The sequence below is a fragment of the Pan troglodytes genome, chromosome 9 (genome assembly GCF_028858775.2).
Source record: "Pan troglodytes isolate AG18354 chromosome 9, NHGRI_mPanTro3-v2.0_pri, whole genome shotgun sequence".
Taxonomy (NCBI): Eukaryota; Metazoa; Chordata; class Mammalia; order Primates; family Hominidae; genus Pan; species Pan troglodytes.
In genome coordinates this window covers 113,330,188-113,357,687 of record NC_072407.2, presented here as the reverse complement: position 1 = coordinate 113,357,687, position 27,500 = coordinate 113,330,188, and the positions used below count along the sequence as shown (strand labels likewise).

Genomic DNA, 27,500 nt, shown 5'->3' with positions numbered 1-27,500 from the left:
AGAAAAGCAATATTAAAAGAATGAGGAGGTTGTTTACTGAGGCTTGAAGAGATGACAGGTGTTTCCTCCCAGTTGAGAACCAGTGACCCCTGGGAATCGCATTTCCCGCTGAGCAGGCGCCCATGGCGGGCTGAGTCCTGCCCAAGCCCTGGTGGCCTGGAAGCCTGCATGGGCGCCGTGCAAAGATCAACGTTTTCCAGAGGAGCTTTTGGGCTCATCACTGGCCTGGGGAGGGCTTGACACGGGGTTCCCACAGCTTGCCCCACACCACCTTCACACCCACACACAGCAGGTCCCCGCGGGGCCGGTGCAGGCCGTGGCCGCCCGCGCTGCGCTGTTGCTCTGTCCCAGCTGGCTAGCTCCGAGTGTGGAGCACTCTGGGCCGGGGCCGCTGGGGCGCGCACAGTGGGGTGACAGGCGGCCTGGCTGCAGAAACGTTGCACCCGTGCCTGAGGTGGGAGGATGTGATGACGCGGCCCACGCAGCGGGAACCCAGGCCTTTAAAAAGCCCAGGAAACAGCCTCAGCTCAAGCGGTGGCTCCACTGGAGGAAAACACACCCCGGTCTCACATTAAAGAAGCCAAACTGTCGGCTTCAAAGAGAAAAGGCAACATCCTGTCACAGGCCATGCTCTGGCAAAAACGTAAGTGGTTTGGCTGTGGCTGTCAGACCCAAGCGAGTGCCAGCGGGGCAGGGCGATCACAGCTTGGCCTGGAATTGGGGAGCTGGTGGTGGAGGTGATGGGGCCACGGGGGGAGGGGGTCTGGGTTCCAAGCCCCGGAGCAGGGAGGGGGGAGGTGGGCGGGATGGAGCCTGGTGGAGAAACCAGCCTGTCAGAGGTGATGCTGATTTTCCAGGCTGGAGGGGAACGAACTAGTGTTCCCAGGTGGGACGGCTCAGGGTACCTCCGCTTCTGTGCATGAATCACTGTGGTGAAGAAAGGGCAGTTTATGATTCACACAACAAAAGCCAGATGTGGGATGGGTTTGGGGTTGGGAGGGAAAAGCCATGCAGTTCTTTACAGGAGGGGCTTTATTTCCATAAGCAGTGGCTCTTCAGCCTTCTGTTGAATTCCCTGGGCCTGTTTCTAGCTGAGTGACTTAGCTTTCTGCCAGGGCGTGACTTGTTCCTGTGGATACCCTGGGAGGAGTGGAGACCTGGCTTGGTGAAGCGTGTCCTCACTCGCTCCACTGTCTTGCCTTTCGTCATTCTTTTTCCCCTTCTGTGACAAGGCTTGTCCATCCCACTGCAAAGGATGCAGTGGGTTTATCTTTGGCCTTGATTTTTATCCCCGGAGTTGGATGGAACAATTGTGAACTTTATTTTCCTTTATGTGGATCAAACAGCGACTTACCTTACTAATAACTGAAATAATACAGATTATTTACAACATTCTTTTCACGAGGTAAACAGCGTCAACTCATCAGCTTCTGAGAGTTGAACCTTATTGGGGCTAGTTCTATACTTCCTCAAGCAAGAAGAATGACCAAAAATTGCTCTGTCTTTCTCTTAAAGATTCTTGGTTCCTTAAAATTCCTTTTAATTAATTTAAGTATGCTGTGCCTCAAGCAAGCTTAATATAAGAGAATCTAGATTTACAGAAGAAGATATATTAGGGAATGTTTTTATTTTATGGAAAGATACTCGATTGGATCCACTAAAGTTCGGAAAATATAACTTCATTGATTAAAATGTGACACTGTCATCACCAATTTATTGTTTGCTTTATGTCTTATGTAAATTTCTCTGGAATTAAGCTGATTAACAAGTAACACAGAAGAGTGATTTCAAAATTTCTCAGGTTGTGAAGACCCACCATTGTTTGATATCAAAAGGTCAATTTTTTAAAGAAATAAAGAGAAATGAGCTTTAATTTGGGTTTGAGAGTTATGGACTCCTTCCAAGATAACTAGGAATATTCAAGAATTGTTGGCACGCAACTCTTCCCAACAGGCGATGGAGCAGCGGCAGCCTATCCTTTCTGGGACAATGGCAGCTGACCCTGTTGTGAGTGCTCTGTGGATGAGAGCAGGTGGGCATTCATCTTTTTACTGGGGGCTCCTAAGCATCTGTGTGCCCTTTCACTCAGGGCTGAATCATTTGATTTTTGTGTGAGCCCCTGGAAGGAGTTTTGCCTCAGCTCCTACCTTCTATGAGCAAGTCACTTTCCTTTTTCTCAATCCTTAGGTTTTTTGTATGTTAAGTGGGGGTAAAAATCATATCCACACTGAGGATCTATCCTTAGTAAGTGAGGTGCCACCGAAGTCATGTTCATTGCTCTGTCTGCATCAGCCTCTGAGATATGAGTTGCTTCCCTGCATTCACCATCTGCCATATTCTCCCCTCTTGGTTCCGTAGTACATTTTTTCATTTCTAATTCCTTCTAAGAGATGAACAGACTTTTTTTGTTTGTTTGTTTGTTTTTTGAGACAGAGTGTTGCTCTGTTGCCCAGGCTGGAGTGCAGTGGCGCGATCTCGGCTCACTGCAACCTCTGCCTCCTGGGTTCAAGTGATTCTCTCGCCTCACCCTCCCTAGTAGCTGGGACTACAGGTGCCCGCCACCACACCCAGCTGTTTTTTTTTTTTTTTGTATTTTTAGTAGAGATGGTGTTTTACTATGTTGTTCAGCCTGGTCTCGAACTCCTGGACTCAAGTGATCCACCCGCTTTGACCTCCCAAACAGGTGTGAGGCACTGCACCTGTCCCCCAAATTTTTTAAAGGGGATGCTGGAGGGCATGCTTCTTGCTCACACCCTGGAGACCAGTCAGATAGATCAAAACTCCATTGTAAGGGAGACCACATTGTAAGCTCATCAATGGAATAACTGGGGTGAATGTTTCCACATGTTCAGATGAACACAAATCAAAATTATCTTGAATTGTCCTTTAAGCCTTAAAGGAAAAGTAGGAGAGACCCTGGGCTCTGGACCCACCCCCTTAGCCTGTGGTATAGAGGGCACCTGGGTGACTAAACCGTGTGGGAAAATCAGTAAAAACAGGGCAGCATGTCAGCCCACTTAGAGTCACCCGATGGAAGGGCAGGGTTTGAAATCAGACACCAAGAGTGCTGAAAGGGCACTTTCTTTTTTCAGAAAACACCCTCAAGGCATGAGCTGAAATGACTGTACTATGGGGTTCTGGAAAGGGTTAAGAAAACATTCACTTTGTGAATGTTACCTCCTCCCTACCTAGCCCATGACCCTAGTTTGTGGACTAAATGTGAACCCCGGCTTTTGGTTAAGATTAGAGCATAACGTGACAAAGCCCATAACTGCTGGCACAGAGAAGTAGAAATCTTCAAGCCCCAACCAATGGATTTGAGATTTGCTTGATGGGCCAATTGGATGAAGAAGTCACTCCATCTGTAGATTCTCTCCCTGGGTTCTGGACTTGGACCTGCTGGTCAGGTGCAGATGTGAAGAATTACCATCCCTTCCCAGCTAGTAACAGTGTAGTGGAAATAGCAGGAACCTTGGAGGGAGACAGGTCTGAAAGTTGCCTGTGCAACTTAGTTCTTTCTTTGCGAGAAGGAAATTTCCATTCATTTCCTTATCTGGGAAGTGGGGATTCTAATGTCTGCCCCCCAAGGTTTTTGTGAGAATTAAAGTAGAGAATGTAGGTAAAATGATAGCAAGTTTCCTGATAAGTAGTGGTAGGGGTGAGTTAGTACCTTCCGTCCTGGAAACCTCCTGTGGGCCCATCTTGAGTGATCAGTGTTATGTTAAATTCATATATTCTTTTCGACACTTTGATTAGAATAGTTAAAAAGCCACAGTCTAAATATTCTTGGGTGATAGGATATTGCAAAATTTTCCAAGGGTCTAAAATAGTGGTCTGCAAACTATGGCCTCTGTGCCAAATCAGGCCTGCCACTCCATTTGTAAATAAAGTTTTATTGGAACACAGCTATGTCTATCATTTGAATATTGTCTAGGGCTGCTTTTGCAGAGTTGAGTAGTTGTGACAGAGACTGTGCAGCATACAAAGCCTAAAATATTTTCTCTCTGGCTTATAATAGAAAAACATTGCCAACCTCTGGTCTGAGATGATTTGCTTGGTTCTTCAGGCATTCATTTCCTTAAGATACTCAGTATCAGGCCAGGTGCCGTGGCGGGCGCCTGTAATCCCAGCACTTTGGGAGGCCAAGGCGGGCAGATCACGAGGTCAGGAGATCGAGACCATCCTGGCTAACATGGTGAAACCCCGTCTCTACTAAAAATACAAAAAAATTAGCTGGGGGTGTGGTGGCAGGCGCCTGTAGTCCCAGCTACTCGGGAGGCTGAGGCAGGAGAATGGCATGAACCCGGGAGGCGGAGCTTGCAGTGAGCCGAGATCGTGCCACTGCACTCCAGCCTGGGGTACAGAGCGAGACTCTGTCTCAAAAAAAAAAAAAAAAAAAAAAAGATACTCAGTATCCTGGGGTTGTACATTGCCAACACCAATGGGAAATAAAACTTGCAGCCAATTCATTAAATAATTTGTACAATGCCCCAAACTGATTTGATTGAATTTCTTCCTTAAAAGTGATAGAACTGTGTATAATAAACTGAACTCCATTTGTTAGAAAGTGAACAAATTGGACAGTTGCTTTTTATTGTTGTTGTTTGTATTAGGGAACAATCTACATGCTAATGAAAGGCAGGCTTGACTGATTTTCTTTGGACTGGCTGATTGTCTTGGTGTCCTGTGGACTTGGCCTTGGAAAAGGAAATAATTCGTATCAGATTATTATGTCATGGATATGCCTTTGCTTTCAGACAACTTGAACAGAGCAGAGATTTAGCAAACAGAAAAATTAAGGCCTTAAAATTCTCATCAACATAGAACTCTGCTCTTCAGATGTACTCTAGGGTTCCACTAAAGAGCCAGTATTGTTTGGGAGGCAGTTAAAGATAAGTAAAATGTGTACTATGCATATAATTTTTGGAAGCCTATCTCCTACATAAATTAAAGCACAACTTACAATGAGAGGTAATTTAGGTTTCTGGACAACCTCTAATATTTCTATTCTATGTTACAACCTTTGCTTATTTAATAAGCCTAGTGAGCACCTTTACTTCTTACCAAGTTGATTCCATTGATTCAGCAGTTCTTTTTTTGAGCTAGAGTCTTGCTGTGTCACCCAGGCTGCAATGTAGTGGTGCAAGATCAGCTCACTGCAACCTCTGCCTCCAAATTCAAGTGATTCTCCTGCCTCAGCCTCCTGTGTAGCTGAGATTACAGGCACGTGCCACAATGCCCAGCTAATTTTGCATTTTCATTGGAGATGGAGTTTCACTATGTTGGCCAGGCTGGTCTCGAACTCCTGACCTCGAGTGATCCACCTGCCTTGGCCTCCCAAAGTGCTGGGATTACAGGTGTGAACCACCACGCCTGGCCAATTAAGCAGTTCTTGCTGTTAAGGGCAAGTAGAATCCAAAAGAGAGACACAAATTCACATGCACCGTCTGGAGGTGAAATAAAGGACAAACATCAACCAAATACACAGATTTAATTGGTAAAAGAGCAGATGATGTTCTTGATGGATATTTTACTTCCTGCCCCTTATATTTATTTACTAAAGAAAATGCCAGATTTGTCCCCAAAGTTACTGACTCAGAAGTTTTGAAAGCTCTCTCCCAATTCACACTTGAGATTCTGTTCTTTCATGAGGAACCAAAAAAAAAAAAAAAAAAAAATCAAATTTGCCTACAGCTGTTCATTAAATGTGTGGACATTTAATTCATAAAGAAGTCTTATAAATATTTGCTTTTAACTCTCCCATTACAAAGTGTTTTTTCCCCCTTTGACATCTTTCTAAAGTAGTTTATCTTCCCACTTAATGAAGATGTCCACCTATTTCTTCTTCTGAGCCAACCAAACCAAAGTTGGCTAATTGATTATGAACATTAACATAATTCTCACCTTTATGAAATGCTTAGTAACACTCTAGTTTTCTCATTTTTGTAGAACTGCTTGACAAAAGTGAGCCTACCTGGGATGGGGAGGCCTTCTCTGAAACCCTCTTGTCCCGCTTGTTTGATACTGGGGACAAAGCACTTGTAGGCAGGAGCCAGGGGTTTTACTTTCCATTCTACAGATAATTAGATGAGAGACCTTAAGCAAGCCACCTAACCACTTTGGGTCTCAAATGTTCTAGTGCTGGAATGGAACTTGCCTTTTCCTGGCTAATTTTCCTGGAGATTGAACTTGATTGAGGTTCTTTGCCAGCTCTAATTGCTGAGTTTTCCTGAGTGTTCATACAAAAAATAAATAAAAGTTTAAAATCAGAAGTCCTTAATTTAATAGATGGGATTCTTCTATCTGCTTAGGGCAGTGTTTTTATACCTTGGCTACACACTGGAATGCTCTGAGGAGATTTAAGAAACACAGATGCCTGGATCTCAACCTAGAGCTTCTGATTAAATTGTCTTGGGCATTGAAGGAGAGCTGCAAATGGCTCCCAGGTGAGAAGGCTGAGAACTGCTGACCTGGAGGTTGAAATGGATGGCTTCTAATAAACCTTTGGGCATTGCTAAGAGCAGAAGAATGCTCAATCCTTTTAACAGTGATAAACAAACATCTCTGGGGAATGGAGAACTTATTTGGTGCTATGCAGTATACAAAATGTTCTGTTGGATCAGTTTGGATTACATTTGATTGCTGGTGAAGAGACCTGAAATAACGTAGATTTAAGTAAGACAGTGGTGTCCTTTCTCTCACATAAAAGAAGTCCACAGTAGGGTGTTCAGGATCTTATGGAGTCTCACAGTGCCAACATCATCCCAGGCTCCTTTTTTCTTTCTAATCTGCCATCCTTGGCATGTGGCTCTTGTCCTCAAGATTTTTTTCATAGTTGCCATTTTAACTCCAGCCATTACATCTGTGAGCATCACATCTTCGGACAAGCAAGAAGAAGAAAAAGGAATAGCAAAAGATCATGCCTCCTGATCGCTGCCCCTTCTCCCTCCCAACACACAACTTCTGCTGACATCTGATGCCATTTCTATCTACAAGGGAGAATAGCATAATTGTTTAGCTGGGCACATTGCCACCCTCCATAATGCAGGGGCTGTTAGAAAGGAAGGGAAGGTGGATGTTGAGTGTAACAACTGCCAGTCTTCACTATGCTTTGAGTGCATTATCTCATTTAATCCTCATAAAAACTCCATGAAGCAGATTCTGTTGTAAGGTTCATTTTATAGATGAGGAAACTGAATCATGAAGATTAAGTTAGTAACTCTCCTACAAAGCAAAATTCATGTGAACAGACCTCAAGTGTTGGCCTGCTAAGCTGTCCTGTCTCCCTGCCACAGTGCCTGTCTCTCTGCCACAGTGCCTGTCTCTCTCACAGTGCTTAGGAAGTATTCTTGGTAAAAGCACAGGCCTTCCATGTCAGATAAGGGACCAATGGCAAAAAAAGCCCTGCAGATGGTAGTTCATACCATGAGAACCCATTTTGTTTGTTTAACATTTACTTCAGCTTACCTGTTGAAGAAAACAAGGTCTCTGCTTGCTGCTGGGCCTCCTCTGGGGGACAGTTTGAAGATATTTTACCTATAATAAAAGGCTCAGAGAAGGACCTAGAGTTTGCCCCCAAATAACCCAGCCCTACTCTTTTCTGGGCAGTTTTAGTAGACAGCCCGATGTAGCAGGCAGCCTTTGCTGGGAGCCAAGGCTTCTGCCTCCGTGGCACTTCCTTGATTCTGAACTTTCTAGACTTTGGAAAAGTCAGGCTGCTCCTTCGTATCTCTCTCTCTCTCTCTCTCTGTGTGTGTGTGTGTGTGTGTGTGTGTATTTGTGTGTGTTTAGGTGGGGTGTGGAGAGTAAGATGTAGAGAGTAGGGTTTAACTTTGAGTTAGAGAGTGACACTTCTGTTCTTTCTTTGCCTTTAGTAGTTAAAGCTTAGCTTCTGGGGCAGGCAGATCTGAGTTTGAGTCCTAGGTTTATGCCTTACTGGTTGTGTGACACTGGCAAGTCCTTTTTCCTCCTTCTGCCACCATTTCTTTATAGGCATGCACCAGAGGTGTGACTCTTACCTTATGGGATTGTGGTAGGGGTTTTCTGCTGTGCTTGGCATTAAGTAAACAGTCAATAAATATTAGTTGCTATTATTATTTTTCCATTCTGTCACAATCTACCTCTGAAGACAAAGGTTATGCCGGCTAATTTTAGATTACAATTTGTATGTCCTCTGAGTTCTGAATTTCTTGTGAAATGGCAGGGCACACATCTCCAGTCTTGTAACTTGTGGTGGGTTAGTGATCATGGTTACTTCTGATGATTAATCTGACCATTCTGTGATCAAACTTGGAACTCGCGTCACAATTTTCCTACCGACCTTGTAAGGTAGGGTGGAGGCAAGACTTGTACTGACTGGCAAACTCGTGTTTGTTTTTTTAATTCACAAGATTGGACTGAGTGTTTGTAATCTAGTTGTGAGCAGAATGACACTTGAAATATGCAAGAAATAGATACCGAAAACTGAAACAACAATGTGTGGCCTCCTTTTCTTAGTAACAGTTTCATTAGTACCACTTTCTGGGAAGAGCTGGTCACCAAAAGATTATAAACCAGAATCATTCTCAGACCAGGTGCTGGGACAAAAAAGGATTTGACCAGTCTTAAACTGAATTACTTTTTAATGCACTAGAAAGAGCCATACATTTCACTGGAAGACAGCAAGCCTACAGGACATTGTTAGAACTTTCCAGGACTAGGAAATGCTGAGGTGACAGAAAGGAAAGAAAAGAAGAGAGGCAAGAGAGTTGACAATAGAAACAAGTCTTAATGTTGGATGAAAGGCACACCAATTCAGGAAGGAAAGGTATAGAAGGAAAATCAACCATCTATTCATCATCCCATGCAGGTATGCATCCCTCTAGGCATCCATCCAATAATGGAATTATTTCCAGCTAGAGAAACCAACCAATGAAATAAATTATCTTCAGCAGAAGGTGGGGATGATGGAATCAGGGAAGGTGTCATGGAACATATAGCATTGGGTTTGGATCCTGAAGAATAGATGGTAATCAGACTTCTTGCTTAGATCCTGGGGTGTGCAGATGTATCTTAGGACATAAAATATTAGCACTGGGAAGAAAATCCAAGGATTTCAGGCTGATGTCTTTAACATTTTTGTTACAAACTCCCTTATTCAAACCAAATCTACTGTAGAACTTCAGTATAAGAATAAAAATGGTGCAGTTTTGGGGGGCTATCTGGAGCTCTGATTGCTCATGTTCCCCCACATTTCCCTGCCATTCTCACTCTGTTGGCACCTGCAGGCACCATAACTATATTCCAGGGTTCTTCAGGTTACAGCTGGATCCCCCTGACCTGGCCAATCTACCCCTCTTTTTAGCAAGATCCCTGCTAGCTGGTCACAGAGAGTGGCAGTGAGTGGCTGTGAAACATATTGCATTGGTCTTCATCAAGCTTTGAAGCTGTGAAGACTATGTGTTCGGTCTTTGTGGGTCTCTTGTGAATAAGGAGGGGGTAAATTCCTAAAAAACTGACCAAGTGACTTCTTTATCAGGCTTGATACTAACAACAACTCCCCTTCTCCAATGTCTTTCATAAAGGAATCCCTTGCATCATGAGGGCCATTGGTTAGCAAAGCTGAGCATTATCCAGAAAGCTCCTCTTGACCGGCCGTGATGTCTCTCATGAATCCATTGTTAGGGCTACTCTCACTTGCGTAGGCTACACCCCAGGCCACCATGAGCCTTGGAACTTGGGCAGTTGGGTCTGACCCCAAATACAAAACTAATGCTGGGATCTGAAGAGTCCATTCTCCAAGAAAGTGGTCCTTACATGATGGTCTCAGGAAAAGTTAAGTTTTTTCAGTAAAGCTCTTTAGTCTTGAAAAGCCAAAATTAGATATTGCTTGGATCAAGGAACAAAAAATCGGATATCCATCTGCCTCCTCCAGCTGCCTAACCACAGGTTATTCCCATCCTAGCTCAGATGGGCAATTCTAGATTCAAGCCTTGATCTAATAAGGAAAGAGACAGCCCTTTCCTCTGCTGCATCCCTCACTATGGTACTGCCTTGCTATAGAATTGGGGTGGCCACTGGGGTAGGTGGACTCTCCTCATTCACCTTCTGGTCTGGGACGGTAGGTCTGGAGCTCTGTTTAGGCCCTTTCTCTTTCCTGATGCCCCACTCTCAGCAAATTTGAGGCAATGCCAAATATGTAATCCAGGAATCTGCTTTGCTCTACAAGGTGATAAAACTCCCATCTATGGGCACTGAAGAGCCCTCCCTTGCCCATTGCCACATTTCTATTCCATATGCGATATGTGCTCCTAGGTTTCTAGCCCCCTTAAGGGAGTATCTACAACATAGCCTCAGCCATGGCTGTGTCCCTGGCCTTTAGGAGATACATATAGGTTCCTTAAGGGGCTGCATCTGAGGTCAGGACAAGGGAATGCCATCATACTCTGTCTGCAACCTCATCGCTGCCATTCAAAAATATCCAAGGTTTTTCATTTCTGAAGTCATCCTTTAAAAACTCACATCTGCTGCAAACCTAATCGCTGCCATTCAAAAATATCCAAGGTTTTTCATTTCTGAAGTCATCCTTTAAAAACTCACATCTGCTGCAAACCTAATCCTCTGGTGACTTCTGAAGAAAGAAGTCTTCTGCTCAGCTCATCGTATCTTTATAAAAGGCCATTTCCAGGGTTTGGCGTCTCCTGTCTAGGATTGCTGTACGAAAGCGAAGTCTTTTACCAGCCCATCTGCAGCATCATTGGCTTCCCTGTCTCCTAAGTAGGGGTATCTTGCTGCCTGGGGATTCCAGGTACCTGAGGGATTAATTCCAGGAGCATAATGAAGGCAGGTAGAGACAGGCCTGGCAGGCAACAGAAGGCCCTGGGTATGCTGAAGACAGAGACATTCAGTATCAGGATGTAGCTGAATGGAGGCAAGTTAGGGTCACTGTACCAAGGCTACTTCTCTGATGACAGATGGGCCATGGATTGTTGGCTGAGATCAAGCAGAAAGGGCTATTTGTTGGGAGCTCATTATGCACCAGCTGTTTCATTGTGTTAATCTCATACAGTTCTCATGATTACCCTTTGAGATGGATATTATTACTTTCATTTTGCAGATGGGGAAACTGAGGCACACAATGGTTAAGTGATTTGCCAAGAGTCACACAGGTGATAAGCAACATAACAGGCTTTCTAAACTAGGTCTAGTCCCAAACTGTACCACACTGCTTCTCAATGACAAGGATTTTAGTGTTGCACTGGGTCCTTCTTCCTCTCCCAGTTGAAGAGGGCCCTCGCTTAGTTGGAGGCAGGTTATGACTTCATCAAGGGTAGCTCTAGCCTGGCACAAAAGCCTCTGCAGATTTGGATCTTAGCAAGTCACGCTCGAGACTCAGTATGGAAGCTCTGAAACCTACTGATTTCCATCTTAGAATCTGAGTTCCCTGGACTCCTCTTCTCTTGGTGGGCCGATCAGCCAAGATAGGATAGGACCAGCTAGTGACACACCCTTAGGATTCACTCAGGACCTGCCACTTAGAGTGTCTGGGACAAGGGTCTGCTCATGGTGAGGCCTGAGTCTCTGGCCCCAGACCAGCCCCTCTGCACTGGAGACCCAACAGTCATATCTCTTGCACTCACCTCTATACAGTCTCTACAGACTTGGGGCCCCAGTTTGCTGCTTGTTCAAGCCTTATTAAACCAGGTGTAGGTGGAAACCAACCAAACAAGCCAGAACCACTTCAGTTCTGAGGCAGATGCAGCTCTGTCACAGTTTGTAATTCTAAATTTGTTTGTGCAATTATTTGATTAAAGTCTGTGTACCCCACTAGACTAGACTGTAAGCTCCAAGAGGGCAAGAACCTCATCTGTTCTGCTCAGCAAGTACTTGTTCAGTGAATGCTCTGCCAGGGGTCTCTTGGTCTTGTCCCCTACCCTGGGACACAATGTATCTGAGATGGGAACCCTTTCTGCTCCGGTGACCCCAGTTTCTGTAAAAGGCAGGCAGATGCAGCTGCCTTCTCAGGTGGACCTGTCCGCTGTCATTTCAGTCGAAAAATACCAAAAATAAAACCTTGCGGGGAATTGTTTGGGTCTCTCAGTTCTCGTCACTCCTCATGTGAGAAGGCTGCTGACAAGGTTCTCGTGGACAGATCTCTCCTCTCTTGGCTGGGCAACACCATTTCTTGGGGAAATTGGCAATTGAGGGAGACTGGATCAGGGTAGTCCAAGCCCAGACTTTAACTGGAGCAAGGAAGGTTAGGATGGGGCCAGGAATCATTTGATGATTAACCTGCAGTGTCGCTCAGAGAAAAAAAAGGGACTTGCCCGGGCAGAGACAAGGCAGGCAGTGAGGCAGAAGTGGAGTGTACTTGGAATCACAGGTCCTGGGCTTGGTTGAGGACACTGTTACTTACAAGTGTAGTCGTTTGGCAAGTCACTGAACATCTCTGAGCATCAATTTCCTTCTCGGTAAAGGAAGGGAGCGGAAGAGGAATACGTTGTACTGAGCCTCTATCTGCAATCATTAGTGTCAAAATCTCTATGGAACATCATGCAAATAGGAGTGTGGTGATTTCAGAGCTCCCAAGAGTTAAGAATGTGACCAGGAAACACATGGACCTTTACCACCCATTCATTCAACAGACCTGAGTCCCTGGGAGCAGAGAATGGGTACAAACAGCCTTCTGTACTTGACCTGATCTGCAGGAGGCTCAGAGGAAGGGAGGTGTGGTGTGGAAGGTGCGGAGAGCGCCGGGGAAAGGATCCCTGGGAGTCTTGCCTGTGAGGGAAGGGTTAGAGGGCCACTGCCACGTGGAAACCTCTCGCACTCAAGGCCTTTGGCTGCCCCTACCTGCGGTTGTGGGGCGGGACACCCAGAAGTTTAGGGACAATCCAAGTAATCCTGAGGCCTTAGGGTGTAAATGCTCAGGTCTGAGCTTGGTGGAGAAGGGTGGTCTTCTGTGGGTCAGTGGGATCTTGACTTCAGCCTAATACAACCTAGAGGGATCCCTGTGACTGCCCTGGGGGTCCATTTCCTGTTGGCTATGACCTCCGTTAAGTAGGAATCACTTGGCCCCTAGACCACTTTTGTCTGGGGCTCTGTGGCTCTAAGACTGAAAAACCCTCTGCTATCACCTCCAACATACTTTAAGAGTGTCCCCTGGGTCTCGTTGTCAGGGCTCTTCTTTCTAGGTCCTGGTGGCTTGCCTAGGTCTGGGGAAATTCTCAGCGACCTTGGACCCTGGTTCAGCCTTTCCCAGGGGACCTGCCTATGGTTGATGAGTGAGATCTTCAGGGCTGATGGGAAGGAATAGTCTTTTAGAATGAGGACACAGGGAGGGCACATGTCACTGTCCCTTTATCTTCTCCACCCAGACCAGAGAACGTGAGGTCAGCCACCATCTTTGTGATCTGATACAGACATCCCAGCCTACCAAGCAAGATATTACAACTTATTCTTCAGCTGTCCAGCAGCCTTGCAGGCAACATCAAATTGTACATCAATCATGGTTCCCCTTTCTCTCATGTCTTCCAACCACCTTTAAAGTCACTTTTCTCCCCCTGCTGTCTTTTTCTCCTCTGTCCTGGGTATCATCCAGATTGCAGGATATATGAGTGATGTGTTTATAATTCCTGGCTGCAGGGTCCTCTCAGTTCAAATGTTAGTGAATGGAAAGTCTGCGTTTACATGCATATGGGATTTCTTTGTTGGCCTACATTAAACAACAACAACAAATGTCAACTAAAATATAGTGTAAATGAGCGGGAAAGCCTTTCTGTAGTGTGTCAAGTCCAACCTTTGGCCAAAACCCAACTTCTTTCTTCCTGTTTGGAAAAAAAATCAGCCATTGTCCATGAATGGAAAGAACAAATTTGAAAACTTTGACTCAGACCGTCACTGTAAGAAAAGCACCCACATTAGTGTTTCAGTTAAAGATGTGAATAATCCTTTAGCCAACTGGAGTTAATGTTCTCTAGAAGTCCTTGGGCCACAAGTACAAACAAAATTCTTTGCATGAAAATGTAAACAAATCTTTTTTTTTTTTTTGAGATGGAGTTTCGCTCCTGTCGCCCAGGCTGGAGTGCAATGGTGCGATCTTGGCTCACTGCAACCTCTGCCTCCTGGGTTCAGGTGATTCTCCTGCCTCAGCCTCCTGAGTAGCTGAGATTACAGGCTCCTGCCACCGCACCCAGCTAATTCTTCTATGAAAATGTAAAGAATTCTTTATACGAAAGTGAAAGGTGACAATGACTATTGTGACTTCATTTTCAGTTAGAAGCCAGGGCAAGTTTGTTGGCCATAGTCTTGAATTCCTATTGTTTGATTAGTTTTGCTACAAATAAAGAGAAAATCGTATTTCTTCTCAGTGGGGTTTTTTTTCCTTGAAGATTCAACAGCAGAAGACATTTCCATTGATTACTTAGAGTGATCAACAGTGTGTCACTATTAACGGTGTGTCACATGTCCTTCTGGGCTAGGGGCTTTTATCTTGCAAAATGGCCTTGTATGGCTACAAGGTTTACCTGTTGTTTAGGTAAGTTCCTAAAAAATTGACCAAGTGACTTCTTTCTCAGGCTTGATACTAACAACCACTCCCTTTCTCCAATGTCCTTCATAAAGGAATCCCTTGCATCATGAGGGCCATTTGTTAGCAAAGCTGAGCATTATCCAGAAAGCTCCTCTTGACCGGCTGTGATGTCTCTCATGAATCCATTGTTAGGGCTACCCTCACTCACATAGGCTGCACCCCAGGCCACCATGAGCCTTGGAACTTGGGCAGTTGGGTCTGACCCCAAATACAAAACTAATGCTGGGGTCTGAAGAGTCCATCCTCCAAGAAAGTGGTCCTTACATGATGGTCTCAGGAAAAGTTATGTTTTTCATAAGGCTGTCTTTGGTCTTGAAAAGCCAAAATTAGATATTGCTTAAATCAAGGAACAAACAACTGGATATCCATTTGCCTCCTCCAGCTGCCTAACTACAGATCATTCCCATGTTATTCCTATGCTAGATCAGATGGGCAATTCCAGATTCAAGCCTTGATCAAATAAGGAAAGGTACATTCCTCTCCTCTGCTCCATCCCTTACTGTGGTGCTGCCTTGCTGATTTGAGGTTTAACCAGTCAGTTGTGAATGGAGAGTACTCTCAGTAGGTGAGATGGTGGGATGGAAATGCATGCTTATCCTGCAGCCCACCTCGCCATTAGAGCAACTCTCTTAACTGTTATCCACCCTGGTGCCTGGCCCTGGCAGCTCATGGGACATCACAAGAGGACAATGGCTGGGAGAAGGGCCTTCTCTCAAGGGTGCCTTGGAGGCTGTTTTAGGGAATGAATGGCTTCTGACATGGGCTTTCTTAAAGTTGCCCCAGAAGAGAAGTTACCATTGACCAGGCCCTAGGTGTTTGCTTAGCTCAGAGCCATCAGGAGGATCTTAGCTCCTTAGATGAGCAGCTCCTGCACTGTGGTGTGAACGTGGTTTGCAAGGTGCCATTAAATAAACAAGTGCTGACAATTTTGCATGTTTCCTGGGTGATATTTTATTATACTTTCATCAAGGAACTGGAGCACCATATTTATTTAAATCAGTACACTCCATATGTTCCTAGCTTGGTGCAAAGCAGGCACAAATGTCCACATGCAGCCAGGGTGCTGACTGAGGTGACCAGTTTGCTTGAGTTTTCATACTCTGCACTCTCCAGTGGAACAGCAGCTGCAGGACTCTTATTTTTGTGATGTGGAGCATGTCTGGGTGTGTGGCAGGGGGAACTGAAATAGTCTCTGCTGACTTTTTGTACCTACAGATTTTGTTTCATTGCTCATTTTGGAAAAGGGAAGCCCTTATAGGGGCCAAATTAATGGTTTTTCTGTAAATGATTTTTTTCCCCCTCAAACTCCATTGGCTTGACTTCCAGTGGTATAGAAAGGCAATATGGTGAACTTCTCAGCCCGAAAAAGGAGATCTCCAATCAGGGCCGAGAGGCTCATGCTAAGGTGGAAAGATTTTCCTCCGTGATGGACTCTTGGATACCTACGGGAGATTTAAAAGGCCCTCAGACCACAGGATTAATGGTGAGAAAGCTTCAGGCTTTGAGGGTGAACTACTTGGAGTTACAAGTTAATCGGGAGCTTATTAAAATCTCTGGAGAACTCTACTGTGGGAAATTGGGCTTCTATCTTCTCTGCTGATATCTTATTATTTCAATCTCCTGGTTTATTTTCTTTGGATTTTTTATTATGATTTTAAGAAATTATTTAAAAAGTTAAAAATATTTCTTTTACATATTCCAGTTTAGTTGTTTTGAAGTTAATTCAGGGATCCGGGATCCCCAAGGTGAGGCAATCGTGATTTTAGACAAACTTTTTTCCTCTCCCAAATTTGTATTTGTGGGCTCAGTTCTCATGCTGGTGGCAGTAGGGAGCTCAGTGTTTACTGTGGAATTAAAAATGTTTATTGTTGCTGCACATAGGTTGGTGTGAAAGGTACCAACTGCAAGTTTCAACTTGCAAAAACACTTGGCCGTTGGGCTCCTTTGGAATCGTCTTGAAGCTTCAGATTCTGATATTTCATGAGCACTTTGCAAAGTCACTATGAGAAGCACCCTCCTTCTTACCTGCTCAGCTGGAGTCAGTTACAGAATTCCTTGGCAGCTGGCTGTGGACACGTGCCGGGCAGTCAGGAGACCCTTGGGAGCTGTGGGAGTCCTGCAACGTCAATAGGAAGAGGTGGGGACTTAGAGATTGCTCCACATATGGTCTGTTGTGCCAGGGCACACCTGTTGACACTGAGTTCCAAGGAAGTCCAGACATTAGAGGGTGATACTCTCTGTCCACAGCACCTCCACCAAGTGCCCTTTGTTCATTGACTTAGAAACAGTAGGAGGCGGGAAGCCCTCTCTTGACAAGATCCTGGAAGTGGCCAGCTGGTCCCTTTCCAGCCAAGTGTGTGGTGTGTCCACTTCCTGGGAGGGACTGGGACCAGGAGGCCTCTGAGCCCTTCCTCAGAAGTGTACATGCAAACAAGAGGGGGCTGAGCCATACACCTGTCTCTGAGATGGTCTGAGATATGTGCATATGGGATTGAGCCCTTCTTGTTCCTCAGCTGAATTAAGAGGGTGACCACAGTGCTCAGACCCCCCCAAGTAACCCCATTTCCCAAATTTCTCTTGAGTACACAATGCCTCAGACTGTACTTTATGCCTAAGGAATAGCTGAGAACCCAATTGAAGACAAGTGTGAACTGCAGGATATGGTTGTGAACAGAACTGATGTGTGCAACAGCATGGATGGAACTGGAGGACGTTACGTGAAGGGAATAAGCCAGGCACAGAAAGACACAATTCTCATGTTCTCACTTGTATGTGGGAACTACAAATTCACACAATTGAATTCATGGAGATAGAGAGTAGAATGATGGCTACCAGAAGCTGGGAAGGGCAGCAGGGTGAGTGGGAGTGGGGATGACTTATGGGTATAAAAATATAGTTAGATAGAATGAATATGATCCAGTATTTGATAGCACAACAGGGTGACTATAGTCAACAATAATTTATGGTACACTTAAAAATAACTAAAAGTATAATTGGATTGTTTATAACACAAAGAGGTGACAAATGCTTGAGGGGATGGGTGCTTTATTTACCCTGATGTGATGAGTGTGCATTGCATGCCCGTATCCAAATATCTCGTGTACCCCATAAATATATACACTGACTATGTACTCATAAAGATTAAAACCAAAAATGCTGACGTGGCCATGGGGTGACCCTGAGAAAGAGTGAATTGAGTGTGGCAGGGCAGGTGCCCTGTTCGCTGACACGTCAGATTGTACCTGGGGCCTGTGGTCATCGCTGGGCACCACCCAGCAGTAGGGAAAGTGGCAAATGGAACTTGTGCAAGAGTGACTCACCCAGAAGGAAGGTGGGGAGACTAAAACCATGTCATTTAGAAATAGCTGAAGGAATGAGAAGTCCCTTCAGACCTAGGGGTACACCTGGTATCTGTCCTCAGATTTCGGAAGGGAATATTACTACTAATACTCATGATAATCGGAGCTTACATGTATTAAATGCTCTGTGCCAAACTCTATTCCAAGCACTTCACATGCAAATCTTAAATTACCCTACAACATACATACCATTATGATCTTCACTTTATAGATGAGACAGCTGTAAATGGACTAAGAAATGTGAGTTTCATTAGAAGGTAATGGAGGGAAATATGGCATGTGTTACCATAAGTTAGCCTCAGTAGGAGGAAGAGCTGTCTGACATGATAATATCCCCCCGAAAGGAAGGTGGAAATGGCCAGAAGGAAGATAATTAAAACCACATGTATTGAGCATCTACCCTATGCCAGACATGGCCTTTGGAGCTCCCCATGTATTATTTTGGTTAATCCTCACAACCACTGTGTGAGAGAAGAATTATTATTCCCGTTTTACAAATGAGGAAATTGAAGCCCAGAGACATTAAATAAATCTAAGAACTTTCCACCAGTAAGTGACAGCCCAGATTTGAATACAGGTATGTGTGGTTCTCAAGTCTACTGTCATTGGTGTTCAGAGCAAAGGTGGAGGTGCACAGGTGGCCCCGGGGCACAGAACCAGGCTGCATCCCCTGCTAGACACTCCTATAGCAGCCTGAATTTCACAAGTTGTGACGCGTTCATCTGCTGGTAACTTTTGTTGCTTGTCTTCCCCGTTAGACTGCAAGATCCACGTGGGCGGGGGCTGCATGGGTCCTGTGCAGTGCTGTACTCCTAGGCACTAGAAATATTTGAAAAAATGAATGAATACCAGTAGAGATCTCTTGTTCAGACAGGGGAAGTTAAAATAAGGATAATGAATCTCCTATTGGGATGTTATCGGGAGATTCTTATGTTAAATTAGGAATGGATTATCAGCAGTTGTAATCCCAGTATATTTTCAGAAATACCGGACAGATTTTTTTTTTTTTTTGAGACAGAGTCTCTCTCTGTTGCCAGGCTGGAGTGCAATGGTGTGATCTCAGCTCACTGCAACCTCCACCTCCCAGGTTCAAGCCATTCCCCTGAGTCAGCCTCCCAAGTAACTGGGATTACAGGTGCCTGCCACCACATCTGGCTAATTTTTTGTATTTCAGTAGATATGGGCTTTCACCATGTTGGTCAGGATGGTCTTATTCTCCTGACCTTGTGATCCACTCACCTCAGCCTCCCAAGAGAGATTTTTATACATACAGATTCCTAGGCCTATATCAGCCCCCTAGAATCAGACTCTCCTGGAGCAGGACCTGTACCTGTATATTGCATCATTTCCTGGTTGATTTGCTACCTGGCCAGCTGAGGGACCTTGGAGGATGGGTCTAAAGTCCACCTGAGATACTGGGATTCCTGACCCCCAACATCTGCCCCTGGGACTCATTTCCCACTTCCTGTTGCCTCTGCCCAAGCTTCTCTCTGCCTTCTGGGCTTCAAGGCCAGGCCTTGCTCGTGGCTGGAGCCTGGAGGGAGGTCTGGTGCCGAGTCAGGCATGGGACCTTATCAGCTGGGTATTTACTGAGCAAAGTTCAACCAGGGCAGTGCTGCAGATCCGGGTTTAACAGATACCTAGGCTTCCGGGACTTTGATTCAGAGCCCAGGTCCCTGGGGCCCTTATCGGTGGATAATAATGGGCTCCCTGTGGAAGTCCTAAGGTCTAGTGTTTCTTGGCTGACCCAGGCCTGCTCTCTGAGAGCCCAGGACCCCTAGGCCACAGGCTGTCTAGGTGGGCAGCTTGTTGCTTCCCAGCCACGGCTGCTTTTCAATTGCTCTCCCAGGCCAGGAAGGGCCCTATGCACTGGCTCTTATTTGGGTCAATGCTTTGGTTTCCTGGCTTTGATGGCAAGAGGGGAAGGAAACCTTCCCTCAGCAGCAGGTGGACACTGTCTGGCCCCAGGGTACATGGATCACCCTTAGGTAATTGTCCCATGCCCTGAAAGTCACTGAGAACCTGGGAGCCACTTGCCTCCATCCTAAAGGTGTAGGAGAGGTGAAGGGAAGACAAATGGCAGCGTGTCTTAAAGAATCACCCAATCGATTAATCAATAAGTATCAACTGAGCTTAAAACGCATGGGCATGCCACTGGGAAGACATAGAGAAATAAGGTACAATAACTCACCTTGAGACGTTTATAATCTAGTTGTGGGTATAAGACACTTCCATCAAAAAGAATAACTATTACATAATAGACTGAATTTTTTTGAATGCCTACCCTGTACCTGAATTTATTTGAGGCATATACTGTTCTACCAATTTCCCACATCAAGTGACTTCTCTCAATATTCCTTTGATAAAGAAACTGAAGATTAAGAGGCACAGAGAGGTTTAGTAACTTGCCCAGGATCACACAGGAAGGTGGTGGCAGGGGCAGGATTTGAGGCCTGTGCTATCTGGCTCAGAGTCCCTGCTCTTATGGCTGTCCTCTACTGCCACCTATGATGAGTACTAATCAGATCTGGAAATGTTTGAGAGGCTGTAGAATGTGGAAATTCCTCAGGCTGCAGGGGTCAGGCAGGAGGGTTGCATTTGTCTTGTGTCAGCAAGAATCAACAGGTTGGAAGAAGTGAGAGGGAATTCTGACCACGGAAAACCTCAACCACAGATGAGGAGGTGAGACACGCAGGAACACGTAGAGAACACAGACAGACCTTCTGGTTGGAGACAGGGTTTGTGTAGTAGGGAGTGTGCAAAGTGGTGAGAAAAATGGGTTCGGATCTCATTCTGAAGACTGTCCAATTCTAGGACAAGGAGCTGGGCCTTCGTTGTCTGGGTGCAGGGGACTCACAGAAGGTTTGGGAGTAGGAGGAGTGACAATACTGGAGAGGCATTCTAGGAAGTGTCACGTGGTTCTCCGTGTTCAAGCACGACTTAGGGGAGCAGGCAGATCCATGAGGAAATGAGCACTTTGGGGTGGGGGCTCGTCTGAGAAGGACCATGGGCTCCAGGGACATTGCTTTTCACAGCCACAGCTCCGGAGCAAGCCCCAGCCCCGGCCCGGCCATACCAGGGCGTCCGTGTGAAGGAGCCAGTGAAGGAACTGCTGAGGAGGAAGCGAGGCCACGCCAGCAGTGGGGCAGCACCTGCACCTACGGCGGTGAGAGTTTGTGTGTGTGAGAGTGTGAGTGTGTGTGTGTGAGAGAGAATGTGTGTGTCAGAGATAGTGTGAGTGTATGTGTGTGTGAGAGTGTGTGTATGCGTGTGTGTATGTGTGTTAGAGTGTGTGAGTGTGTGACAGTGTGAGAATGTGTATGTGTGTCAGTGTGTGAGAGTGTATGTGTGTGAGGGAGTGTGTGTGAGTGTATGCGTGTGAGTGTATGTGTTTGTGTGTGATGGAGTGAGTGTGTGATAGTGTGAGAGAATGTGTATGTGTGTCAGAGTGTGTGAGAATGTATGTGTGTGAGGGAGTGTGTGTGAGAGTGTGTGAGTGTGTGAGAGTGTGAGTGTGAGAGTGTGAGAGTGTGTGTGAGAGAGTATGTGTGTGAGAGAGTGTGTGTGTTTGTGTGAGAATGTGTGTGTGTGCAGGCAGATGGCTTGGGAGGTGACCAAGAGGATCAGGCAGGAAGGAGTGCAGGTCCCTTGGTGGAGGCTGCCAGGGATAGAGCTAGGGTGGAGCAACTGGGATGAGGGATCGGGGCTGGCTCAGCTGGCCCACCGAACACAGCTACTGTCAAGGCCTGAGTGAGCGAATGACTTGCATACCCTGGTGTGAGTTGGGGGCTCCCCCTGAGAAGAAGAAGACACCAGCTCCCTGAGCGCACAGACTTCCTGCTAAATAGAAACGCAAATCTCTCAAGTGTAGGTGGTGATGGTTGGGATACGGGGTGGGATGTTTTGTTCTAACCAGAGAGATTCCTATCTTCTATTCTCCTGCCCTGAGGCCCTCTGGGCAAGTTCTCTGCACAGGGCCAGTTGACGATGGCTAAACATTGACCCTGGTCTTCTCCTCTCCTCTCTAGGTGGTGCTGCCCCATCAGCCCCTGGCGACCTACACCACAGTGGGTAAGAGTGCCCCGTAGCCCGGGTGGCCCCCAGGCCTCTCATCTGGGTGGCATCTGAAGTTCTGTAATTTCCTCCTTCCCACAGGTCCTTCCTGCCTGGACATGGAAGGTTCTGTGTCTGCAGTGACAGAGGAGGGTGCCCTGTGTGCCGGCTGGCTCTCCCAGCCCACCCCGGCCACCCTGCAGCCCCTGGCCCCATGGACACCTTACACCGAGTATGTGCCCCATGAAGCTGTCAGCTGCCCCTACTCAGCTGACATGTATGTGCAGCCCGTGTGCCCCAGCTACACGGTGGTGGGGCCCTCCTCAGTGTTGACCTATGCCTCTCCGCCACTCATCACCAATGTCACGGTATGTCACACAAAGGCAGGACTGCACCTGCCCATGCTGAGTGCACCCTTTTATAACCAGAGCTGACTTCTCGACCCTGATCTTCCTTGCTATTGATTCTCAAGATAATCAGGTCATCAAAGCTCGCCTTGGTCTCCATGGAGGCCTGCTCTGATTCTCATTTCCTGAGATACCTTCCACAAAGATGTCTCGCAGCCTCTCTTGTCATACTTTCTGCTCCTCAGGACTGGGGAGGTCTTCTCTGATTCCCTGTTCTAAATCTCCCCAGCTTCCCTGCAAGCAGTGAGTCTTGGTTCTGAGTTGAAGTTTTTAGTGAATGTGGTACCAGGCGAGATCTACATGGGGTCTTGTGTTGGAACTAGCCTTTCATTTCTATTCAGATAACTTAGGGAGTGACTGTTCACTTAATAATGGGGTTTAACAGAAGATTTCTAGGCTGAACAACAGGTGATATTTTTGATGGTGTCAGACCCATGTGTGGGGTAATTTTTTAAAGTTCTGTCTCTACTGTCAGATTGCCTTGTTCAAATCCCTGTCCCTTCACTTACTAGCTATGTGACTCTGGGTTTAGTGACTTAAAACTCTCTGAGCCTCAGTGTCCTCATCTGTAAAATGGGAATACCAAGAAAAGGGTCGTTGTCAGGATCAAATGAAATAATGAGTGTGGAGGGCTTAGCACAGTGTCTGGCATACAGAAACCACTAATATATATTAGTTATCATCATATCAAAATCTGCTAACATTAACCAAGGGCTTGATGGGAAAGGAAGAGCCTCTTCCCCCAGGAATGAAGGAAGGAAGGGAAATAGATTTATGTTAATGATTCCTGTTCGACTAAAGGAATGCGAATTTTGCAAGTATTCAAGGGCAAAAAGACCTGTGGTTACAGCTGTATCCAGCTCCAGTCCAGGGAAACCGTGGGAAGTAGAGCTGGGCCTTGAGCAGTCCCAGAGCCCACCTTCGATGGTGGTGCTTGCTTTGGTCCACCTTGTCTCTTCCATTTCCCTCCAGGGTCCAGTGTCATCCTGATGCACCTGCCCCTGCCTCCAAGCACCTTCTATGAAAGGCCTGCAGAAGCCCTTCCCTCCCAGGTCCACCTGCCTACCCAGCAAACCAATTTTGGAGCCTGGATGATGATAGATAAGAAGGAGTTAATCCAACACCTCTCCCAGGCAACTCATTTCCATGTCAGAGGCCTGGGGTGAGGGTGGTGGGTGGAGGACTCATGGCTCCCACCCATTTCATTACCAAGGATTCCTTTCGTTATTTATCCCCTTTCATCATTCCCACCTTCTGCTTTGAAAGGTTCTGTATATCAAACAAACAGTATTCATTAAGAATTAATTTATTTGTTTTGCCATTTTGTAAATTAAGTCATCAAAGCTGGCTAGAGCTGTAAGTCCACACTCCTGATCAGCAGAGATAAGACCTGCTGTGTGCTGAGTGGAAGTAATTGTATTCCCGAGCAAAGAAACCTATAGTTACAGGTTTATGACTGGGAAATGTAGAATTTCCATCTGGATTTTTGAAAAGCTGGGAATCATGAGGCTTTCCCGGATTCTGTCTGGTTTCAGGACACTGGGATGGGGACCACTGGCTTAAGTCAAAGGAGAGGAAGTGATTATGCTGTGGTGGGGTGTACACCTCAGCCCGGATTTCGGGAGGCTGGAAGGCCTCTGAGACCATTTCCAGCTCTATCATTCTATGCAAAAACACCCTAAAGCCTTGCTACTCAAACTCTTGTCCCTGGACTGGCCACATTGGAGTCCCCCTGAGATCTGATTAGACATGCAAAATCCCAGGCCCCACTCTAGACTTCCTGTGCCAGAAGCTGCGTTCTAACAAGATCCCCAGGAGGTTGAGAAAAGCCCTGCCCTAAATGATTCTAACAGTTTGCTGTCAAGACACAGTGACAGTAGGAGGGATATATGACAGGGGAGACAGGGATGGTAGGGGGAGATTTTGGCCTCCCTCTCATGAATCCATGCAGAGAGCATCCTCTTCTATCTGCTTTCCTCAAGTGTGAAAGAAAAGTAAGAATCCAGGTCCCGCCTCTGTTGCAGGCCTGATCTGAGGTTTGTGAGGGCAGTCGCCGTGCAGGTGAGAGGTATGACTCGCAGAGCATTCAGGAGAAGGACTCTAACACTTGGAGGGTCATGGGGGGTGCCCATAAGTGGGATGGCCATGGAGATCAGCTCAGAGACAGAGGACGATGAGGATGTGGAAGGCACCAGGCAGCAGCAGGAAGGAAGGCCAAGTTTGCTGACAAAGCAGTGCTTCCCCCATCTGGGGATGGCCAGGCCTCCCCATGCTGGCCACCACTAGAGGGGTGGGAGGTGATGGAGCTGTGTTGGCCCAAGGGGACCTCCAAAGCTGTTGTGTGGAGCCCGGACTGTCTTTGTGTCTGGGCAGGACAGTGGCCACCTTCCAGATACAGCTTCCAGGCTGTGGTTTAACATGTATTTTCACAGATTTTAAGATGCATATATTTTTAATGTTTTAAGATCTCTGAAATAGAAATGAATTTTGTATTCAACGAAACCTGGAAAATCGTCTCTAATTGGCTTAACCCAATGAGTTCATTACTATTTGTATTCTATTTCGTAGATGAGAAAAATGAGCCTTCTGAGCAGGAAGTGGCCTGAGCAAAGACATATAGCTAGGAAGGGTCAGGGTTGGGGCTGCGGTTGAAGTCAGCCTGGCTCCTCCCTTGGGGAAGACTTTGAGCAGGAGGAGGTGGAGCCCCATGAAGTGAGAAACCAGGAAAGGGCAGAGTTGAAGGGGGAGATGGAGACCCCTCTAAGGGCAAGGATGGGTGGCTGGGTCTCCTGGGGCTGCTAACCCTCTGTCACGTGTTTTCCTGTCACAGACAAGAAGCTCCGCCACGCCCGCAGTGGGGCCCCCGCTGGAGGGCCCAGAGCACCAGGCACCCCTCACCTATTTCCCGTGGCCTCAGCCCCTTTCCACACTACCCACCTCCACCCTGCAGTACCAGCCTCCGGCCCCAGCCCTACCTGGGCCCCAGTTTGTCCAGCTCCCCATCTCTATCCCAGAGCCAGTCCTCCAGGACATGGAAGACCCCAGAAGAGCCGCCAGCTCGTTGACCATCGACAAGCTGCTTTTGGAGGAAGAGGATAGCGACGCCTATGCGCTTAACCACACTCTCTCTGTGGAAGGCTTTTAGGCGTGGCTCCCACCTGAGTCCTGTTCCCTGAAACTGGGATTTTAAAATGAGCCTGGAATTGAGCCCCAGGTTCATGCTTGTTTGGAGTAGTCATTTCATGACTACACTTTCTATGCACAGCTAGAATTGTAGACCTGTAAACCTTCCTTCCCTTCTTCCTTCCCCTCCCTCCCTCACTTCCTCCCTCTCCCCCATCCTTCCATTCTTCCCCTCCCTCCCTTCTTCCTTTCCCACCCCTTCCTTCCTTTTCCTCCCTCCCTTCCTTCCCTCCTTCCCTTCTCCCTTTCCAACCCCTTCCTTCCTTTTCCTCCCTCCCTTCCTTCCCTCCTTCCCTTCTCCCTTTCCTTCTTTACCTCCCTCCCTCCCTCGCTTCTTCTCTCTTTCTTACTTCTTTTTTCAATTCTGTTCCATTTTGGGAGGTAATTATAGGGATTTTAGCAATAACATTTTATGTCAAATGTTGCCAAGTCTGTGGTCCATGGGCTTTCATTTCTGTCACATTTCATTTCTTGGAAAAGGCCTCCTTCCTCCAGTGCCTGCTGAACCGTCTTAGGGTCACTCACACCCTCTGTAATTTTAAGACGTATGTGGTGGCTGGCGGGAAGACCAGCCCTGACAGCACCTCCTGAGAAAGTCAGCCAAGGGCCTACCCTGATGCCAGAGTCCTTGAGCTGTCAGTTCCCACAGTTGCTCCTTTGTTTGCTCTTCTCAGCCTCGGCCAGATTTACAGTCCAGGCAGCAAAATCTCAAGGCCTGGGGCTCAGAGTAGTAAGGGGTGGGAAGTGGGTGGCAGGGAGAAAAGAACATCAGGGTGGGTGGGGACAGGCCAGTGACGAAGAGAGGGACAGAGGAGGGATGGGAACAGGCTGTGCATCTTAGTTGGAGAGAGAGGTGTGGGAGGAAGCTTGAGTTTGATGCAGGGAGGAGGAAGGCTGAGGAATGACTTGGCTCCAGATTACTTGGTTATTAAGAAGAACAATAAACTAAAGGAAAGCATTGCTTGAAGAGATGGTTTTGCTGCTCTCCTTGAGGATACGTGCAAGGGAAGTTGGGCTGTTGTAAACAGGGTGAAGGGTGTGTTTGGCCGGCCATTTCTGTCTCACCTCTAGGCCCTCTGCTGGTGCTGTGGAGGCCAAGACCCCATTAAGCCTAAAGGTGATGGGTCCTCGCCTAGGCTTAGTGCTACCATGTGGGTTTTGTTTCTTTCCTTCCTTCCTTCCTTCCTTCCTTCCTTCCTTCCTTCCTTCCTTCCTTCCTCTCTCTTTCTTTCTTTTTTTTGGTTTTTTTTTGGGACGGAGTCTCACTCCATTGCCCAGGCTGGAGTACAATGGTGCGATCTTGGCTCACTGCACCTCTGTCTCCCAAGTTCAAGTGATTCTCCTGCCTCAGCCTCCCGAGTAGCTGGGATTACAGGTTCATGCCACCATGCCCGGCTAATTTTTGTATTTTTAGTAGAGACGGGGTTTCACCATGTTGGCCAGGCTGGTCTCGAACTCCTGACCTTATGATCCGCCCGCCTCAGCCTCTCAGAGTGCTGGGATTACAGGCGTGAGCCACCGCACCCAGCCTTTTACCATGTGGGTTTCTTTAGTGTCTTAAAAGCATCCATAAGCCACCATTCTGTGGAGCCAAGGCCCCCTCCACTCAAACACCCTCCCTCCTGGGGACTTCTGGAGCCTCAGCCAGAAGTACCATTAGGTTTAATTTTAATTTGTTTTGCTGGAGAAACATCAGGTTTGTAGGAGACTGAGTTGTTAGCAGGTGTGCTTAGCTCTTGATAGTGAACGTGTACCTTGGGAACTGGCTCACCCACCTGCTAATAGCACCATCGTCACTATTAAGCAGACATTTCAGTTGGTAGAATCCATGTAGAAGTCATGGACTTTTCTGGGAAATGACTTTTCTGGGAAATGACAGTTTCTTTGACATATTTTCTTTGCCCACTTTAAATAAAAACTCTGGAGAAA

At 46.6% G+C, this 27,500-nt stretch overlaps 1 protein-coding gene across 3 annotated transcripts; it reads left to right on the top strand.

The window, feature by feature from the left end:
* POU2AF1 (POU class 2 homeobox associating factor 1) lies at positions 1 to 27,500 on the top strand. 3 transcript variants are annotated; one of them, XM_009424138.5, is made up of 6 exons: positions 101 to 643; positions 16,451 to 16,706; positions 20,964 to 21,094; positions 21,957 to 21,999; positions 22,084 to 22,349; positions 25,219 to 27,500. In XM_009424138.5, exons 2-6 carry the CDS (start codon positions 16,550 to 16,552, stop codon positions 25,531 to 25,533), a joined length of 912 nt encoding a protein of 303 aa, XP_009422413.3. In that variant the 5' UTR covers positions 101 to 643; positions 16,451 to 16,549; the 3' UTR covers positions 25,534 to 27,500. The 3 variants fall into 3 exon arrangements, with proteins under 3 accessions (XP_508747.4, XP_009422413.3, XP_063639468.1); XM_063783398.1 differs by lacking the exon at positions 101 to 643 and adding an exon at positions 15,896 to 16,052; XM_508747.8 differs by lacking the exon at positions 16,451 to 16,706 and having other exon boundaries at positions 1 to 643.

What these genes read in the sequence shown, in the direction of transcription:
- POU2AF1 (XM_009424138.5), top strand. Translation starts at nt 16,550, where the DNA reads ATGAGCACTTTGCAAAGTCACTATGAGAAGCACCCTCCTTCTTACCTG. An exon ending in TGCAACGTCAATAGGAAGAG is followed by an intron (nt 16,707 to 20,963) that starts GTGGGGACTTAG and finishes TGCTTTTCACAG; the next exon opens with CCACAGCTCCGGAGCAAGCC. An exon ending in GGCGACCTACACCACAGTGG is followed by an intron (nt 22,000 to 22,083) that starts GTAAGAGTGCCC and finishes TCCTTCCCACAG; the next exon opens with GTCCTTCCTGCCTGGACATG.